General features: G+C 51.6%; 1 protein-coding gene across 1 annotated transcript in view; it reads left to right on the forward strand.

The window, feature by feature from the left end:
• The window catches only part of CDH23 (cadherin related 23), a 185,212-nt gene that overhangs the window by 113,079 nt on the left and 51,431 nt on the right, over positions 1 to 20,702 (forward strand). The window contains exons 14-23 of the mRNA XM_069018960.1: positions 10,556 to 10,620; positions 11,149 to 11,386; positions 11,936 to 12,041; positions 12,143 to 12,270; positions 15,256 to 15,328; positions 15,581 to 15,697; positions 16,041 to 16,153; positions 18,208 to 18,315; positions 19,490 to 19,679; positions 20,477 to 20,622. Coding sequence (XP_068875061.1) covers positions 10,556 to 10,620; positions 11,149 to 11,386; positions 11,936 to 12,041; positions 12,143 to 12,270; positions 15,256 to 15,328; positions 15,581 to 15,697; positions 16,041 to 16,153; positions 18,208 to 18,315; positions 19,490 to 19,679; positions 20,477 to 20,622 — 1,284 coding nt within the window. The remainder of the gene's footprint in view (positions 1 to 10,555; positions 10,621 to 11,148; positions 11,387 to 11,935; positions 12,042 to 12,142; positions 12,271 to 15,255; positions 15,329 to 15,580; positions 15,698 to 16,040; positions 16,154 to 18,207; positions 18,316 to 19,489; positions 19,680 to 20,476; positions 20,623 to 20,702) is intronic.

Raw genomic sequence — 20,702 nt, forward strand, 5'->3', positions numbered from 1 at the left:
GAGAAGAAAGGGAAGTCTGAGGGCCCCATGCCCAGGGGCTGTGAAGGGGACTGATGCTGGTCTGGCATCAGACATAGTTGCCCAGGTCTCTGCTCCTTCCTCTCCCATGCCTGGAGTGTTTGGAAGCAGTCCCTTGGGCTTGCTCTGGTGGGGCTCCCCTGAGGAGCTCTTCTGTGACACCTGGCCCCACAGAGAGAGCAGGATGGAGCTTTCAGCTGGGAAGCATTTTTTGGGTGGAAGAAGCTACATAAACATGGCCTTGCTTCTGGGGTCATCAAGACCCAGCCCAGCTTCCAGTGAGCTCCCTCCAACAGGGAGAGGAGGGGGAGTTCAGCCCAGCATCCCCTCCTGTCCCTTGGGTGATGCTTGGCTGGGAAGCTCAGGTGCCAGCCTGTGTTCACGCCTGTCACACTGAGCCTGTGCCATCTCAGGCTCTTGCCTCACTGCAAAGCTGCAGGGTGTGACAGCAGAGAGCACAATGTCCCTCCAGACCTGCCTTCCGACACTGCTGCTTTGCCAGCAGCTGCCAAGGGTCTCCAAAAGCCATGCTCCAGTTGCTGATGTGTGTGCTAGACCTCGAGAATGGGGAAGGGGCCTAAGACAACGCAGCAGGACGTGGGAATTAAGGGGCGGGAGATCTCCTTAAGTTCCTTGTACACTACAGATCTGCACAGCAAAGTCCTCCTGAAAAGCTCCGATAACCAAAATCATTAAAGCCCAAACAAACCAAGAGTAACTTGTTTTTAACACAACAATGCACTTGATTTGCCTTGAAGGGTCTGGAGAAAAATGGTTCTCCAGGGAAGTGTGGAAAGTAATCCTAGCTCCATGATCCCTCCTCTCCACTTTATTTGCCCTGGTCTGGCTTGGCTGCACAGGCTGGGATCAGTGGCTGTGGGCTCATCAACTGGCTGGCAAGCAGCAGTGAGCTGGGGGGTGCTGCCTGCCCCCTTCCTGCTCTCCTACCCTGGAAAATGGCTGGGATGAAGACAGGGAGACACAGAGGGGCTTGCAGGGAATGAATTGCCCACTCGCCCTCCTTCAGGCTCCACACAAGCATCTCCCAGCAGGCATTAGCCTCTGCTGTTCCTGATCCTCTCCTGCCAGCTCTTCCTGACTCCAGCCAGATCAGGTATGGATCAGATGAGCCATGCTTTGGAAATCACTTCAACGCCTCTCTGGGATGGTTTGTGTAACTATTTGTCCCAAACCCTCTCTGAGTTAATGACTTCCTTCTCTGTGGGATCTCCTCCTCCCACATCCCTGTGAGGTTATGCTCTCTGCCTTGTCTTGGTGTCCTCCTTATCCTGAAACACCTCTGAAATGGGGTTGGGTTTCTCCTCACAACAACCACCCTCAGTAAGTCTGAAAGGGATGTGGAGACTTTTCAGAGCTCTAACTATTCACACACACACTATACTTTCGGGCAAGCTGCTAGCGGCCTTTCCAGAGTTATCTTTTGGAGACCCTCAGGAATAGTGTGAGCATTTCCAACAGCCCTCAGATTATAAACTGTGGTGCCTGAATCAACCAACAGGCATTGATTTTGGCACAGGAATTATTTTCTGTATCTTGTGATATGTGGCAAGGCAGGTAAAATAAGCACTGTGTTCCCTTGGGGCTTGATAACCTGAATCTCTAAGGCGATCTTGTGTGTAAAAAAACCCAGTATTTTCCCTGTTTTTTAATGAAATCTGGATTAAAATTTTCAGATTATTTGATGGAGGAGGTGAAGAGATGGTCTCCCTGTCTTTTTGGCAAATGCATTAGCCTGTGTATTCTTACATATGTGTGTGGATTCAGTATATATATACATAAGGGTTCCCATTCCTGCAGAGTCCCTTTCTCCTACCCTCCATGGGTTGTCCCCTCCCTGAACATCGTCCCCAACATATCCATTCACCTGGATTCTCATCCTCCCCCTCCCTGCCACTGCACTTCCTCAGGAGAAGCCTTGTTAGTAAGAACCTAATGAAGTAAATGCGCTAATTAACCTTCCATTACTCTCCTCATTAAATCAACCTTTAATTTGGTTGGCAAAGTTCCTCTCCTTTACCACCCAGCTGTCAGTTTTCTTCTGCTGCTTCGATCTCTCTTTGGCCTCATGTCAGGGATGGGAAAATCAATCCCGGCCTGATTTTCGTTCCCCTTCTTTCCAGCCAGCTGTAAACGCCAGTCAACAAGAAAGTAATAATGTACTTTCCCCACCCTGGCAAGGAGAGTTGCAGACATCAATAAACAGCTATTTAGGATGCAAATCACTTTCCCAATCAGCCATCAGCCTTTGAGTTTGGCAGGGATGATGCTGTGGTCTGTGGGCTCCCACATCCCATCACGGCGCTCCCACATCCCATCATGCTGCTTTGCAGCCAGCCCAGAGCAACTGTGGGATGCCCAGAGAATTGCATCCCTCTGGGTTTGTCCAACTCCAAGTCCTGATGAGGGTGGGATGAGGCTTTGCAAGCCTTTGGGGGTTCCTCTGGTTGCCTTCAGCACTCACCCCACCCTACATCCTGCCATCCCTTTGGCCAAGGGCACTCACTATCCCCCAACAGCTGTGGAGCTGCCACTGTCTTGTTTCTTGGGGATCTCCAAAGCTTTTCCTTCCCCTTTTTCTTGGAGAAGAAATGAACACAGAGGGGCAGAAGCAGTCGGAGATCAAAGGCAGTAGTAGAGGCTGCAGCTCTGAGATGCTGGTGGGTGAGGGACCCAGCCTGAGCTGTGTTTCTCTCTCCCATGGTGATGGTGACTATGTGGACCAGCCTCAAGGGAAAACCTACACTGCTCCTGATTTTGGGAAGGTTGCATGGAATAAGGACACAGCCATTGAGGGCAGGGAGCAAGGTGGGGAAGTACCTTGCAAATCAATGGATGGATAGAAAGGCTCCAAGGGATCTTCCATGGGGAATCAGTGTGGGATAAACCGTCCCCTGTCCCTTTGGTGGCACCTGGGGTGCTCTCCCAGCATTAGGAGCAGAGAATGGTGCAGCCCATCATCTCACGGTGGTCAGCAGGACAGCTTTCCCTGATGCTACCTTGAGGACAGCACAGGACTTCTCAACCTTGTTCAGCTGACTGACCCTCTGTATTTTGCTCAGGGGGTTGAGTTTATGTCCTGCTCTGCAGGGTGTCACCCACCCCACCTACTTTAGGAGTAACTTGCACCTCCTCTACCTTCTTGCATGCGTTGGGGAGGTACAGGATGGGGAAACATTGGGAGGACTCCCAGGCCAGTCCCATCCTTTCCATCTGCTTTAAGTGAATGGAAGATGTCTGGGAAAGTCCTTGCTGCAGAGGAGGAATGGACAGGGTGGTGGTAAATGGGGACTACCAGCCAAATGTCTGGGGAAACCTGGGTGTTGCAGAGGCTCACACATGGGGAGAGGATCTAAGAAAGCAGGAGGGCATTCAGAGGGCACTGGTGGGAATATGAAAGCATGGCTCAGCAGCAGCTCATGGAGGCTGGAGAACTCTCAGTTGGACATTTCTGATGTCCTCCAAGCCTGGATTTCGTACCTCCTTCCAGCCCTTCTTCCCACCCGTGGCCCACACAGCTCTCCCTCCCTGTCAGCATCTTAATTGATCTTGTTGGTCTCAATCCCCCCCTCCCCAGTGCTCTGTCTCCAGCTGTGCTTAAGCAGAACAAAATCTCTTCCAATTTCCCTGCCGCTTAAAAGAAAATTGAGTCCTTTATCTGCAAGAGGAGAGGAAAACTGCAAACACACGAAACAGTAAAGAGTTAAATAATCAAAGCAGACGATTCCAAATTGCCTGGAAAGTTAAATATGAATGGCTTGGCTTCTTCCTGCATGCTCCTTGGGTTTTTACAAGTATAAAAATATGCTTGCACTCCTTGTTCCCATTAAATATTCTTATCAAGCCAGCTCTGTAAATAAAGGGAAGGGGAGGAGGGAGTTACCAGGCGTGATTGACAGATCTGAAGTCCTCATCTTTCTGTCAGGGCCCAGTGCTCTTTGGCTGTGTTTATCTCTTTAATCTAAATATCAATCCGTGAGACCGAAATGGGGTGGAATGGGAATCATGACAGCCCAAGTGCTGTGGAGAGAGAGAGAGACACTTATTGCAGCTTGTGCAGCCGCTCCCTGTCCTGATGGAGCTGTCAGGAAAAATGCAAAGTGAGAGCAGGAGGCAGGAAAACAAAACAAAATCACAGCCTGGCCCCTTCCCCCTGCCCAACCAAAAAAAAGAAAAAAACCCCAACAATTCAGCCCGTGAGATGGGAAAGAAAATCAGGGAGCAAATGCAGACCTGCTCCTGTCCAAATTGCATCATGAAAAGCACAAGCCAGGCAGCAGGATTCCCCCCCATGCCTCCCAGTGTTCCCAGCAGGAGACAGGGTTGGGTGGTTTTCCTTTGCTGCTGGCTTTGCCTGGTGATTTGGGATGTGGCTGGGAGTTCAAGGGAGAATTTTTCCAAGGTGATGCTCTTTGCCATGTGAACACCCTGTCCTCACACTTCCTTCTCAACAGTTCTTTAGGGCCATCGCTGTCTTCACCTTGATACATCCTCTCCCAGACTCCTCATGCTTTTACACCTGCAAAGTTCCAATAGAGCCAACACTCCTGGGATTTTAATCTGTTTATGAAGCTGCCCTCAGCCCCCACATCTCTCCCAAAGCATCCAAGGCTGTGTTTCCTCAAGCAAAAGGCTCCCATGGGAATCAGCACCCAGCGGATGCTGTTGGCTGAGTGATGCTGTGACGATGTTACCCCTGGACAGATGACCTTGAGCTGCCCCTGGTGCTGCTGACAGGCTGACCTTGGGGTGTGAAGGGGAGGGTAATTTACCTGAGCTGGGCATTTGGGAGCCATTGGATGTGCAAATCAGCTGGGCTTTGCCATTCCCTTTCTCCAGGCTGGGATGCAACATGTTCATGTCCATCTCCTGGCAAGGACTTGTTCAGCTCATCCCTCCTCTTTTGTTTTCATCCCCCCTCTGCCTGCTGGGCCTCTCTCCTGGGTGAGGTGGAGCTGCAGATGGTGGGTGGTATGACTGGCATTGAGGATTTATATTTCTTCCACCAGGCTTTGACCATGATTTCTTCCATTTTGCTGGGCTGTAAAATCCATTAGAGACCCAACAGCAAAGTGATTGAGATGTCAAGCCAGGCAGTTGTGGGGTTATTTAATCGCTCAGATGTGCCACTTGCCGTTTAGGGGGACAACAGGAGAATATGAAATCACTGCGGTTCATTAGTGGAGGACTTGCACCCAGCTCCAGTAAAACCCACCGAGGTGGGCATTTAAATGGTCTTGGGTGTCACCAGTGAAAACCCACACTTAAAGCCTGTTTATTTCAATTTTGGGCCCATCTTCTGTCACCTGGTGTTTTAAAGCCCCGTCTCCAGTCATTCCAACAGCCTGGCTACAGTAAATCACTACCCGCTAAATCATGGCTGCCCAGGCAAGTGTTAACCTTGCATGAGTGGAGCTGGTGTTGCAGGGGCTGCTGTTATAAAACACAATCAGGGAGGCTCTTGTTTTCCCTGGTGGCTGGCAGAAGAGGTGGGGAAAAGCTCTGCCATTCCCAGGGGGGTTGATTGACTATTTTTTCCCCCCCAGCCAGGTTCAGTGCAGCCCTCTGGGGTCATTAGCGCCGATTGAGCTCCTTGGCTCCGGGCAGGGTTTGGAGCTGCTGGGGAAGTGGTGGCAGCGGCGGTAGCCCGGCGCTGCCCTGATTCCCCGCTCCCGCCCCCCTCTCTCCCAGCTAATCACCGGAGCCGCTGGGCTCCAGGGCCGGCCAGCCACCGGCTCTGCTCGCGCCTGATTGCCGCCTCCCACCGGGCCGCCTCTTTAAAAGCCTGGGAAAGAACGCGGCCGGGCCGGGCAATGCCGACAATAGAGCTGTTTTCCGACTGAAGTCATTCAATAATAACTTTAAGTAGGTTTTTCCATTGGTTTTGCATTCCACTTTCGCGGCCTAGTGATTGCATCTCATGGAAGCCCTTGGCCCTTCACATTTGTCTCCCCCAAATCGCAAATCAAATCCCAATCCCAGGGCTCCCAGCAATTAGCTGTTATTCCCCTGGGACCTGAAGGTTGCCTTGAGGAAGGGATGTTTGGATGGCTGCCTAGTTAACACATGCAGGTTTTGGTGGCTCCAAAAATCAGTAAGATGCCAGGGCATGGCTCCCCACCTTGGAATTCTTGTACCAGTCTGAGCAGCCCGTGGCTGCCCAGTCAGCCCCAAGCAGCAACTGCATCTGCCTCACTTTCCTAGAAAACCGAAAAAAGCTAGGAAGCATATGGGAATCCTCCTTCTGTTTGCTTTCCCAAGCCCCAGGCATCTTGTTGGAGCAAGCCTGAGGAGCAGGCAGGGACGAGGCTCTGCCCGGTCACTCTGGTACCCTGACAGCTTTTTGACGTCCTGTAATTGCTTTCCTGCCACGACTCTTTTAAGCAGAGAGCTCCTGGCCAAAGCAATTTGTTCCCCATCAATTTTTATTTCCTGCTTTGTGCATGTGAGGGAGGGAAGACAAAGAGGGCAAAGGAGAACAAACAGAGCTGGGACCTGCTCCGGCAGCACCGTGCTGAGGGAAAGGTGGGAAGGGTTTGGCTCTTCAGCCAGGCAGGACCTGGCAGCCCTGATCATCATTCCAATGCACTCTGCTCACCCCTGCAACCAACTTCCAGCTGTTCATCCCCGTCTGACAGTTTTGGGGGGAGGACTGCCATCCCAGGGGCTCCATGGGGGATCTGAGCCACCTCGAAGGGCACTTCTTGGTTCTTTAAGCCCTTGCCGACTCCTCCTGCCGTGCTCCCTGAAGCTGCTGTGAGTAGAGTTAATCTCCGGCAGTTTAAGGAGTCGTTGAGTGGGTCTGGTGGATGATGAATGTGTAAACCATTACCGGGTGAAGCTCCATGGAGCTGTTTAAAACGGAATTCTCCCATGTAAATTTCTGCTCCATCAATCCTGATGACATGTCAAACATTGCTATTGTTTCCCGAACAAATTGGACGACATGCCCTTTCCTGCAGATTTGCCCACGAGAGCAGAACCGCGCGCCAGCTCCTCGCTTTTGTCTCCGGCTCTGCCAGCCTGCGGGTGGGGAAGGGTGGATGTGATGGCCCTTGGTGGGACAAAAGGAGACACCCCAAATATTTGTGCTTGGGGGATGCAGATGGATGGAGAGGTGGGCTGTGGGTATTTTTGTGTGATTCATGTGCTGGGTGCCCACGCCGTGCTGCAGCTCAGTAAATTAATCCTTTGGGTTATCCAGGCTTCCTCTTCTTGCCACTCTCCCAGAGTTTAACTGCACAAATGTGGGATTTTTTTAGAAATGGTCTGCGGTGGTGACAGCTCATAAAAGTACAGATGTGGACCTGCGTTTTCATCCTGCCCTTTTGCAGGCTCCAGTGGGCAAATCCTGCTTTAATATTCTGGGCAGGAGAGGAGAGCCGTAAAAGCCATTTGATTGCTTCTCCAGGTGGAACCCCAAGAAACTTCCAGCCAGATGCCTTTCCTCCCCGGGCTGTGGGAATGGATGCTTGCATGCTGGCAGGGAAAACCAGTCAGTGGTGGGGAAAAGCCACAGGAAAACAGCTGGTACCCAGGGATTGCTGACAGCTCGGTGGGACTTGGAGTGTCCTGCAGGCGTGTGCTCCCTGGGAGCCCTCGGCGTCGCTCTGCAAAGCGAGTGTGTGTCGCCTCCCCGGGGGCTTGAGCAGCTGAGCATCCTTTTTACCCTTAGAGGGGAAAAAGCTTGGTAATTCAGAAGCAGGCAAAGATCCCAAATTAAATATGCTGAGCGTGCATGGTTTGGCTTTTTTTTGCATGTTCTCTGTCACGCTCAACTAACCTGCTCCATTGCCCAGCATTATCTCCATGATGTTCAGTTGCCAGGAAAGCCATCCAGCCGGCCTCACCTTCCACCTCCCCTGGTATAAATCAGGGGCATTAATTAGCCTGGCTGGCGAGGTGGTGGATGGGGCAGAGTCAGGCTGCCATCCTCCTGGCTCCTTGGGAGAGGGGCTTTTTGCCTCACTGGCACTTTTGATGTCTTCACAGCTTGTGGTCCAGCCACCCTCCTGGCTCCCCTCTCCCCAGGGCTCCCATTCCCTCCTCGCTAACCTTCTTTTCACCTTCCTCCTTCCCTATCTCTTTTTTTCTCATCAGAAGAAAATTACACTTTCCCAGTGTTGTCTGTCACTGCAATAAGCACTTGGGAGTGCAATTGTATGGGGCCAAATGAAGTGAATTCATTTTTCCCATGCTTTCTGGTACTGTCAGACCCCCTGTAAATCATTATCTCATCACCAGCCCATCCAGGTGCATGGAAAATGCTTTTCTGGGCTCTGCTCTCGCACCAGCCACTTAGGAATTAATGGGACCGAGGGATTCAGAGCAGTTGTGGGCACAGAAGTAAGGGATAGGAGACATCCTGTCTGGAGGTTGAGGGCTGGCAGTGCTGAGGGTGCTCAAAGCGCTCAAGGATTTTGGGAAGAGAGGACCCAAAAAAGGAGCTGGTGGCAGGTGTTAGGATGGGGGATTAACCCCAGTATGAATTGGCTGGGGTGGGCAGATGTCGGGTTGACCCCCCTCCTCTCCAGGTGTTTCCATACGGAAAAGTTGCCAGGCTCTGCCTGGGGCGGAGCACCTCCATGGATGTCCTCTGAGGGGGAAGACATACCCCAGAGGGACTTGTCCCCCAGGAGTGGGTGCTGCTCGCTCTCTGGGCATCTCTCCAGGCAGATTTCCACAGGTGTGTTCCGTGTTACCAAATGCAATTCCAATGCCCATGGAAAGGAAATCACATCATAGCAGTGGAGAGGAAAATCGGCAAAATCAGTAGGTCTGGAAGGCTGGATCCACCACATCACCCTTCGGCTGGCGTCAAGCAGCAGGATTTCACTGCTCAGGCTGGGAAAATGTTTGGGGAGAAAAACTTAAATAATCCTGTGTGGTTTTCATGCCTTTTGCTCTCTGTCACCCCGTGGTGTGGCAGGTGAGCAGTACATGGGGGCAAAGCTGTGCTCAAGCTCCTACTCCTCTGTCAAGGGTAATCAAGGCCATCGATAAATCAGGAAGGTTTCAGGAGCAGGCTGTGTTCCATGCCACTCCTAAAATACAGCCTTTTGCCAGTATCTGGACATAAAATGTGTCTTTGACCCTGCTTCTTCACAGACCTGTTGGTCTCTAACTAATCCAGACAGGACTCAATTTAGAAAATATACTGGGGGAGAAAAAGGATATTTTGGGTATTGCATTCCACTTTCCTCCCCTAAAAATAAAATTTTCTGCTCCTTTTTCCTGCCGCCACTGATGCATATTTTATATATTCATTAGAGCAAAGACTTTAAAACACAAATAAATCTTGCCTTGCTCATCCAGAGCTGACACAGTGAGTTGTGAACACCTTCCCCAGAAGGTGCTGGTCATTTAGCCATGACCAGCCTGCTGCAGCTCCAGCAGCTGCTGGTGGAGTAGGTGCATCCCACAGCATCCTGAGCCACTCCATCCACAGGAATGCAGCAGACTGCACCCCCAGAAGGGCTGTCCTCATGAATCCTCAAGATTGAAATCACTTTCCTTGCTTTTCCAGATCTGTATTTTAGCCTGGGGGGCCATTCTGAAATTGCAGTAGGTTTTTATTTCTCTACTCTTGTCATGGTTTGACACTGGCTGAACACCAGGCACCCACGACAGCTGCTCACCTACCCTCCCCTGCTACAGCTGGGCAGAGAAGGGAAAAAAAAAATTTAATGAAGGGTTAATGAGATAAGGACTGGGAGAAAACACTCCTAGGGCAAAACAGGCTCAACTTAGAAGTACCAAGTGAGTACAAAATCAGAGGAGGATAATGAGAAGTAAAGCCCATAAAAACACTTTTTCCCCCAACTCCTCCCTCCTTCCCACTGACAGCGCAGGGGAGCAGAGGGTGGGGGTTTGGTCAGTTCATCACCCGAGGTTTTCTTCTCAGAAATGAGAGAAGAGAGAGAAGTCAAGTCTTAAATCTGTTATCACCTAAGTGTTACCAACCTCTCTAATTGGCCCAGCTTTGGCCAGCAGCGTGTCCATCTTCAGAGCCATCTCTGGATGAGAGCATTGGCTCTGCTGGACATGGTGGAAGCTTCCAGCAGCTTCCCACAGAAGCCACCTCTGTGCTACCCCCCCCGGCTACCGAAAACCAGGCCATGCAAAACCAGCTCAGCTCTAGAATGCACAGGGAAGGATACGAGCTGTGGCTGTGGAGTCCCAGCTTTCTGCCTTCACGGGGACAGGATGGGTGGCCCTCAAGAATTATCCATGGAGACTTTATTTCAGGTGTGCTTCCCAGGTTAGCTTAATGTGTCAGGAAAATAAGTAGGCGTAATGTTTCCCAGTGCCAAAGGTTTTGGGAGCAATGCTGAGGAATGTTGGTGGAGGGCTGTTAGCTGGAGCAGGCTGGGAGTCAGCGATGAGCAGGGGAGCGCAAACAGCCCCAGCCCTGCGGCTCTTGGGGGATAAATGTCAGCACACAAGGTCTGCAGTCGTGTGTTCAATGCAACATTTCCATAAATACCTTCATTTATTAATTAGCTTTTATGTTTTCCAGGCAACTGACAATGATGTGGGCTCATATGGGAAAGTCAGTTATTTCTTCAGTGATGACCCTGACCGGTAAGTATGTGTAACTGACTGGCAGGAGTTTGATCCTCCAAAATCCTCCTCTAACCTCACTAGACAGTCACAGGGCGCTTAAAGGCACTGGTTATGATCTATCTGTGAGATGCCCTATGAACCCCTGTCTATGCTGTCTCCCAGAGGGGTGTGTTCAGCACGTGCCTGATGCTCAGCATGTTTAATTGCTTTGCTGAGTTGGGACCTGCAGGCGCCAGCATTGCTTGAGACCAGTAAATAGTTTCGCAGTGAGTTGCCAGCCCTGGAGCCGCACCTGTGGTGGAAAGTTGGGGAATATACATGGGCTGCCCAGAAGAACAGATCTGGGGGCCTCTGCACCCATTTTCTCTGCCTGTGGAGCAGCACTGAGGGTTTCTCACTGCTCAGCTGTGCAGAGCTCTTCAAAGTGTTCTGGGACCTAATATCCCTCAGAAAAGCGTCATGAACTTCACGCTGTCAGGCTGCTGCCTCTCCATCTCCACTGTGTGGTCACCAAGGCTTTTTGCCCTTCCTTTGCTGTCCCCTCAGTTTCTCCCTGAACAAGGACACAGGTGTGATCCTCCTAACAGCTCGGCTGGACTTCGAGACCACACAGCGCTACACCCTGACCATCATTGCCCGGGATGGTGGCGGGGAGGAGACAACAGGGCGTGTCAGGATCAACGTCCTCGATATCAATGACAATGTCCCCACCTTCCAGAAGGAGGCCTACCTGGGGGCCCTGCGGGAGAATGAGCCTTCTGTCACCCAGGTGGTCCGGCTCCGGGTGAGGGACTGGAGTGGTTCCTCGGCTTGGGGTGTGCAGCAGGGAGACAGGAGTGGGATAGAATCACAGAATGGTTTGGGTTGCAAGGGACCTTAGAGCTCAGCCAGTTCCAACCCCTTGCCATGGCCAGGAACACCTTCCACAAGATCAGGTATCTCCAATCCCCATCCAACCTGGCCTTGGACACTTCCAGGGATGGGGCAGCCACAGCTTCTGTGGGCACCCTGTGCCAGGGCCTCACCACCCTCACAGGGGAGAATTTCTACCTAGTATCCAATCTAAACCTCCCTCTGTCCATTTAAAATGATCAGTGCCTCTGATGGGTTTAACAAACATCTTCCAAAGCAGGTCACATCAACCAGTTTCCTTCTTGCACAAGAGAAGCAGGTGAGAGCAGGCTGGTGTACAGACCCCCTTGGGGCCCCTGATGGGCACACCTCCCTCCATCACTTTTCTAGTCTCCTTGGGCCCAGCCTGCAGCTCCCATCCCCTCAGCTCTTTCCCTGGCACAGCTCCCATGCCCATGTATTTCCTCTGTTCACACCCTAGGCATCTGATGAGGACTCCCCTCCAAACAACCAGATCTCCTACAGCATTGTGCAGGCGTCTGCCTTCCGCGACTACTTTGACATTATGGTGTCGGAAGGGTACGGAGGTAAGTGCTGATCCTCGCACCACAGGGCTGCCCCTGAGCGTGCCTGCATCCTGCTCAGTGCATGGGTGCTCCCCTGACCCCCCCGCTGTGCATCCTTCCAGTGATCAGCGTGAACCACCCCCTGGACTATGAGCAGGTGGCCAACGGGGTCATCTACCTGACAGTGATGGCCAAGGATGCCGGCAACCCGCCGCTCAACAGCACCGTCCCCGTCACCATCGAGGTGTTTGTAAGTACAGTGCCTGACATTTCTCTCGTGGTTTCCCTGGAATTGCTCCATAGCAGTGCTATTAATTCTTCAATAGCCCAGCAAGACTATCCCACCCCATGGATGTGGATGTGTGGATTGCACGTGTCTCGTATATGTGTCATACATGTGTCATGCCACAGCTAACCACGGGGTGAGGAGCAGAGCAGGACTGGTGTGGAAATCCCTCTGGAGGAGGGGTTCCTGCTGGGAGACACAAAGCATCACAGCATTCCTCAGGAAGATCAGATCGACGTGTCACTTTGAGGCACATTGTGGGTTTGAGGAAGTCTGGAGGGAGGTATCAGTGATGGAGACAGTTTGGTTGATAACATGTCAGTCTCGCAGCTGTGGGATCTATGCTGGGCTGATGGCAGTGTCAGTCTGGGAAGGTGAAGGAGATAAAGCCAACGATACTGTAAGATGGGAATGAAGTCCCATGAGCATGTCTCTCCTTCAGATCCCTCACTGTGCTCGAGAGAGGGGGAACAGGATAGTGCCCAGGGAGTTAGTGGTGGTTAAATACATCCTTTCCACACTGTGCTTTTGACAGCATAAATACCTCTTTTTCAAGACCACACTTCAGTGGGTCATCTCCCCGTGTTGGGTCTGTATGCTGGCAGGGTTTAAGCAGCTGTCACTTTTCCCACTCTCAACCAAAGGGAATTTCTCTCAGCTGCAAAAGAAAAGAAATAAAAGCCAAAGACTAGGAAGAAAATGAGGGGGAAGTGTTTTGTGACGGCACTTGAGGAACAAGAGCTGTGAGAAGGCAGAACCAGCGCGAGTGTGGAGGGAGGTGATTTTTTTTCATCCTTTGGTTGTTGGTTTTTAATAAAGAAGTCAAACTCGCCTTGTAGATTTCCCATTAGGGGACAATACGCTTTTGTAGAGGGAGTCGCCGAGTCAGAACTAATAGTGCGCGCCGCGCCAGGATCCCAGGAAATAGCACCGCTAATAAGTTTCTGCCTCACTCCCTGCCACTGATGCCCTGCTCAGAGCAATGAGCCGGCAACTCACGGCATGCCTGTGCCTGGAGGAGAGGGGTTGTGTGCTTAGTGTGAGCATCTGCCACTCTCAGCATCCTTGGAGACGGCGGGGAGTGATAGGACAAGGGGAATCAGCTTCAAACTGGAGGAGAGGGGAGGTTTAGGTTGGATATTCGGAAGAAAGTCTTCCCTGGAGTGTGGGGAGGCCCTGGCACAGGGTGCCCAGAGAAGCTGTGGCTGCCCTGTCCCTGGAAGTGTTCAAGGCCAGGTTGGATGGGGCCCTGAGCACCCTGGGATAGTGGAAGGTGTCCCTGCCCATGGCAAGGGGTTGGAACAAGGTGAGATTTAAGGTCCCATCCAACCCAATCCATTCTAAAATTTTATGATACAATGGCTGTCTGAGGGTGAGGTTGTAGGGAGGAAGGCTGAGGGTCAGGAGGACACAGGAAGCTGGTTTTAGCTGGTTAGGTGGGTAACCTCTTTTGTGGGAGTGGAAGAGTGCTGGATTCTGTCTGGCATTGCTGCAGGTGCCTTGGGGAGCTTTGGAGCTCTTGTTGCTGAAGTGGGAAATGTCCTTCTCAAGTAGAAGGCAGGTGCAGTCCAGCTCAGGCCAGATGGAGAGCCAGCCAGAAGCAAACCCTGGGTCCTTGGGACCACGCTTGCTGGGCCGTGGCCTTGCTGAGCATGGCCTGATGATCTCAGGAACATTAATGACACAACACAGCATCTGCTCTGGCTCACGTCCACCCAGCTGGAGCACAGCACAGCTCAGCCCCATCCAGCTGCATGTGGATGCACACTCAACCTCTCCATTGCCTTTAACCTGCCCAGGCCTCCTGGATTTGCCCTGGATGACCCCCACCCATCCCTGGGAGGAGGAGGAGGGATGGTGAGGACATCACTGGGACAGGCAGAAATTTCCTCATTCCCCACCCTCAGAGGAGGCGCTGGGAAAGCTGAGTGACGCAAAAGCTGATTAAAGACCACCTGCTTCCAGAAGGGAAAGCAGAGGCTGGCAATTTAATTGCAGCACCATGGGCATCGTTGGCACGTGAAATTGCTTCAAATCTCAAGTTGGGTGGCAGCAGGAGCAGCTGAGGTCCATCAGTGGTCTCAAGGTAGAAAATGTTTCCAGAGCAGCCCCAGGGAAATGGCAAAGTCTGTAACAGTGCTTTGATGTCCTGGCAGCTCTGTTCTTCCCTCCATAGGCAGTTGGGTTTGGTTCATTTAAGGCAGATTCTTAACAATGTTTAAACAGCATTTAAAGCCCCCTGGAGGGAGCTTTAAACCAGTCCAAAATCTGTTTTGAGGGATGTTTCAAGCAATTACTCCTACCTGGTTTCTCCAGGATGGCCATGGTCACTGGCAGAGACAGGCTTGGAGGGAGAACATCAGGATGCAGCTTTCCCGTCAAAAATGCTGCGGCTGCCCTCTCTGCAAACACCCACAGCATTCCTCCTCTGGAGGGAAGGCATCCAAAGCTCAGCAGCTCCCCTGGCTGGTCCAATTTGCCTCATGGCCTCGTGGCCAGGATGACCTGGAACACTAAGCCACCCCTGTACTGCGGGGAGGGAGGAGCAGGTCTGTGCATGATGCTGTGGTGCTTCATGTGGTGCCTGAGGCTTCCCAGGCTTGTGGTAGAGTCAGGAGCAGCTCAGAAGATGCTCCTCTGTCAGTGGTAGTGGTTCCTCAGCCCTGTGCTGGGTGATGAGGTGGTGGAGTAGTCGGTACCATCCCCGCTGCAGGGCTCAGCAGAGTCACTGACAATCATCTCAACCCAACTTCAGCTGCCTCCGCAGCGAAACCCTGTGCTCAGTGCCCCGTGCCTTCCCCCCCAAGGCCACCTTCCCCTCACTGGCATCATGAACTGGTCACACCTTAAGATGCAGATGCCCAGGACCATCCCCATACCAGACTTTTGCAGCTACTTGACCATTTTGCCTTTTTCCCAACCAGCCTCTCGGCCTTCTCTTTGCTTCAGGATGAAAATGACAATCCCCCCACGTTCAGCAAGCCCTCCTATGTGATAACGGTCATGGAGGACATTATGGCAGGTACAGGGAACACCCCTGCTCCTTTTCTGGGCTCCCAGGAGGGCCCTGGGTATTTTACAGCCAGAGTGGGGTGGGTGATCCCTTTTTGGGCCAATAAAGCCTGATAAAGTCTCATAGCTGTGGAGTCTGGGAGTTTGGCCACACTGTGTGTGTGCAGGAGAAGGGACCCCTTGGCTGGGAGACCTACAGGAGCACTGTGGGGGCACAGGGCAGTTCTGGCTCATCCCAGTTGTCATTTCTGTCTTCCCCAAGGAGCCACAGTGCTGTTTCTCAATGCCACGGACATGGACCGGTCCAGGGAGTATGGGCAGGAGTCGATCATCTACTCCCTGGAAGGCTCCTCGCACTTTCGGATCAATGCTCGCTCAGGTGAGCCTCTGGACATGCTCTGCCCTTTTCCTTTCAGCTCCCTTTTTCACCCCCACCCTTCCCTCGTCTCCTCCAGTCAGCCTACTTAGGAGACCCACTGTTTAAGGGGTTCACCAGATTTCAGCCACCGCCACTTGCTCAGTCACCCTGGGAGCTTCAGCAGAGGCATCCATGGAAACTCAGCTCTTGAGCCTAAGGAAAGGCTTGGCCATGAAGGTTCCTGTTAGTTAAGAAGCTGCCAAGATCCATCTATTTGAATAAAAAAAAAGGGCCCATTTGTGGACTGTCCTGACATTGGTTTTAAGTGTTTCTTTTTTAACCTTGTCATCTCCTGTGGCTGCAGGAGAAATCACAACAACATCTTTGCTAGACCGGGAGGCCAAATCTGAGTACATCCTCATAGTCCGGGCAGTGGATGGAGGCGTGGGGCACCATCAGAAGACAGGCATTGCTATGGTGAGTGTGAGAGGAATTTCCATCTCCTCAAGCCACTGGTGCTGGGATTGTGGAGAGCTGCAGTGTTTCATTTTCCCTGTGCGAAGAGCACACAATGGTCCCTGCCCTCTGCCCTTGAAATCAGCTTGCTTTCCTGGAAAACCAGTCACACAGGAGCCACTTGACTTTCCAGAGCCTGTGGATGTGGTAATGAGTCCTATTTCACCTGCAGAACAGCTCCCTTTGTTCAGCTCCCTTTGTTCCTCTTGAGAAGGGGCTTACTTGGAGAGCCTGCCAGTACGCTTAGTTATTCCTTAGTCTGTTCACATGCTGCCTGGGTCAGGGGTTTCCAGCCGGTCTGGAATGCCTGTGCTCCTGGGAAGGTTCTGGTGGAGCTGCAGATTGAAGCCTCGTGCTTTGCCTTGCCCTTTGTAGGCCTCAGGGAACCCCATTGTTGGCAAAGCATTTGTAAAACTCTTCAGAAGTATCAGGAGGTCAAAAGCCAAGGATCCATCCCTGATGGACTTGATGATCTTAAAGGTCTTTTCCAACCTTAACTATTCCATGATTCTCTCACCATTCATGGCATCACATTTCTTTGGACATTTCATACCATTTGGGTTCTCCTGCTCCTGGGATGCTTGGTTGGGTTGCAGGAGAGATGTCCCACACAACACAGGGCGATGCAGAAAAATTTGTGGTTGTGCCGAGGAATATCCCTAAAGTAATTGTCTCTCCTGCCGAGGACCATCAGGAGGTCTGTGGTAGCAGACTGGAAGCTTCCTATGGAGCCTCCCAGAGACATGTGATGGCCTTGGCCGGGCACCAGCATGGCCTGTGGAAAGCTGAGATCTCCTCTGGCGCTCCAGATGGGATTATGTTCTCCTAACAGCCTTGTTAAAAGGCAAAACAAGGGGAGAAAAAAATGCCTCCTGATTCCTAAAATGTTAAAGAATATTAAAACTCAGTGAGATGAGGGCAGCTGAGTAAGTTTGTCCTTGGGATATACACCTGGCACTCAAAATAATCATTTTTGATCGGGAGTAAACATCCATTCAGGGACCTTGCAAGGTCCCCAGGTGATGTAAAGCATCTGGGCTGCTCAGAGTAGCGGGAGGGGGGTCAGCAACCTTCCTCAGGGACCACCGTGCTGCCTTGGCTTGTCCCTGGAGACTGTGGTGTCCAGAGTGGCCTCTTCTACCACGGGGTGGCACCAGCAGCTCAGCCTGGTGTGACAGCGGGACACAGTGGCTTGGGAGCAGAGAAGATCCCAGGAAAAGCTCCACTGGTACCCCCTGCTTAGGGATGGCAGGTGCCAGGGGCTCCCCTGGAGCTGCAGCCCTTTCCCTCAGACACCTTGATAGCCCTGCAGGCTGGGGTGAAACGAGTGATGTGAGGAGGTGAGAGCCTCCCAGGTAGCAGAATGCATCCCACAGGCTCACTGCTGTCACTGAGGTGCCATTTGTCACACTGGAAATGAAGACAGGTAACACTTCAGGGCACCATCCTTGCTCCTGCTCTTGTCTTCACACCTCCCACTCCCTGTTACCATACTCTCTCCTGATTTCTCATTTATTCTTTTTTTTTCTGTTGCTTTTTGCCAGTCACTCAGATTTTTCCTTCCTTTCCTGCCACATTCCCACTGATTTTCATGCCCCTTCCCGTGAAGGAGCTGCTTGAAGACACACCTTGTGCCATGTAGTTGTTCTTAACTCTGATAGATACACAAGAGCAAAACCCAGTTTGGCTATGCCAGGGAGCCTTGGCTGTGAAGTTGCAGGATGTTGATTTTTTGCAAGGTTTCTCTCTGGAGGGTGAACACAGAATCACAAAACCCTGGAATAATTTAGGTTGGAAAAGGTTTCTAAGATGATCAGGTCCAGCCATTCCCTCAGCGCTGCCAAGCCCAGCATTAACCCGTGTCCCCAAGTGCCACAACTTCACATCTCTTAAATCCCCTGAGGGATGGTGACTCCAGCATGGCCTGAAACACATGTTGGGTACATCCAGGGGACATTCCACACCTCAGGAAGCTGTACCTCCTGAAGCAGCTTTGCTTCGTTGCACTCTCACAGGTGAACATCACGCTGCTGGACATCAATGACAACTACCCCACCTGGAAGGATGAGCCATACTTCATTAACCTGGTGGAAATGACTCCCCCCAACTCAGACGTCACCACGGTATGTGTGAGGCAAGGTGATGGTTGTACGAAAGGATTGGCTGGAGCAGGGGGTCACCTCCAGATGGGTGTCACCTCCTAACTGGTGTCACCTGTGTCACCTTCAGTCCAGCACCATCTTGCAGAATTCCATTTACAAGCTTACTCCTGAGCCTCCCTGCTGCTGACCATCCCCTGTGTTTCTTCTCCCTGCTGGGATATTTTTTTTCCTCTCCAAATTGTGTGGATTTTGGCCAAATCCTCCTTTTCTTAGCCTCGCCTGCGACCTCCTTCAAGGACCTCTCTGAAAGACTTTGATTTACAGCCTTTCAAGTCCCTCTGGTGAAATAAAAGAGAAGGAGGGGGGGAGGCTTCTATTCCATCACGCCGAGAGAAAAATGACGGGAACAAAATGGAAAATAAATGAGGGAAAAGTGAAGAGAATCCACAAAATCATATAAGAAGGAAGGCTGCAAAAAAAAAAGAGAGATTTTTGAAGGAGAAGGGTCTGGCAGTGCTGCCTGAGCCAGAGCACAGTGGTTTTGTCTACTTCAGCCCTGCTGCTCAGTGCCAGCTTGAAGTCATCTTGCCTTTGACATCCCAATTAGTTGCTGGAAAAATAATTATTTTGTCACCGATCTGGTGTAAATTCAGCTGCAGGACAAGCAGCGGGAGCTGGGGAAGTTATGAGGGCAATGAAATTGGGGTGTTTTTTTAATGTAAATGTCCCCTGTAATTAAAAACATCACAGGGAGAACAATAAAGCACAGAATATCTGGCGTGGAGGAGAACTCCACCAAGGAATTACTCCCAGCATCCCTGATGTGGCAGCACAAGTTCCTTGGTGTGCCTCTTTGTCCCATTTATTTTATTTTCCTGAAGGGTCCTCGTTTTTTAGCTGGTTTTATTCAAAAGAAGGAAAATCCAGTTTGATTGCTGCATGTTTGTGTCTTTCCATGCCATTACCTCCTGTGCTCACAGGCCAGTTTTGGGGAGATTTAACATCACAGCAGAGGTCTTGAGGGTGCAAAATCCCTACAAATACCATGGAAATACAGAGCTGGATGGAGGGAGAACAACTTGCTTCTGCTGGTGCAGGGAGGCTAAGCTTAACACGGGCGAATCTCTGGAGGGACTCCCCACAGGAGTTAATTCCCAGCACTCTGCTGTAATTTTGTGTTGCTCCCCCTTGGCAGGTGGTGGCTGTTGACCCGGACCTGGGGGAGAATGGCACGGTGGTGTACAGCATCCGGCCCCCTAACAAGTTCTACAGCCTCAACAGCACCACAGGCAAGATCCGCACCACGGGCGTGCTGCTGGACCGGGAGAATCCCAATGCCCAGGAGGCCCAGCTCATGCGCAGGATCGTGGTGTCTGTCACTGACTGTAAGCTTCCATCCCACACTGATTGTTTTCACTTCCCCAGCCTGATTTTGCCTTTATGACAATGTCTCTTCTATTTTCTGTTCTCCTGTTTTGAGCGTGTTTTCTGACGTTAACAAATGGGAGTAGCTTTAAACCTGCCGTTAAAACAAACCAGAAACCCCTCAAAACGTGAGTGCAGTCATTCATGTAGCAACCCTGACAATAAGTCTGGGAGGCAGGAACTCTCCCTCCCATCAGCCTTGCTCCATTGGCATCCCAGAAAATCAATTGAGCAGGTGAGGGAAGCAGAGCTAATGGGTTTTTCTCTGGAAATAGTACACTAGGGGAACTTCTTAGGAAAAAAGGTAGAAATGTGAAGATAGTTTTTTATTTTCAGATAGTGGTAGGACAAAGGGGAACGGTTTTAAACCAAAAGAGGAGAGATTGAGATTAGATGTTGGGAGGAAATTCTTTACTCAGAAGGTGGTCCAACAGGGTGCCCAGAGAAGCTGTGTCTGCCCCATCCCTGAAAGTGTCCCAGCCCAGGCTGGACGGGGCCCTGAGCAACCTGGTCCAGTGGAAGGTGTCCCTGCCCATGGCAGAGGGTTGGAAGTAGATTATCTGTAAGGTCCCTTCCAACCCAAACCATTCTAGGATTCTGTCTAATTGTCTATTCCTGGCAGATCATCCATGACAAATCAGGGCCATCACCCCATCCTGCACTACTGTCTGCATAGGGGGTGAGGGCTCCTTTTTAGGAGAAACGGGTGGAAGCACCTCAGGTGTTAACCTTGAGACCCCATTCCTGGCCTCCGCAGGTGGGAGGCCACCCCTGAGAGCCACCAGCAGTGCCACAGTTTTTGTCAACCTGCTGGACCTGAACGACAATGACCCCACTTTCCAGAACCTGCCCTTTGTTGCTGAGATTGCCGAGGGCCTTCCCGCAGGCTCCTCTGTCTTCCAGGTGAGCGTGTCCCGTTGCTGCCATTCCTCACGCTGGGAGCTGCTGCTGTCACTGCCATTGCTTCTGCAAAGCGGGCTAGC

The sequence above is a fragment of the Aphelocoma coerulescens genome, chromosome 6 (genome assembly GCF_041296385.1).
Source record: "Aphelocoma coerulescens isolate FSJ_1873_10779 chromosome 6, UR_Acoe_1.0, whole genome shotgun sequence".
Taxonomy (NCBI): Eukaryota; Metazoa; Chordata; class Aves; order Passeriformes; family Corvidae; genus Aphelocoma; species Aphelocoma coerulescens.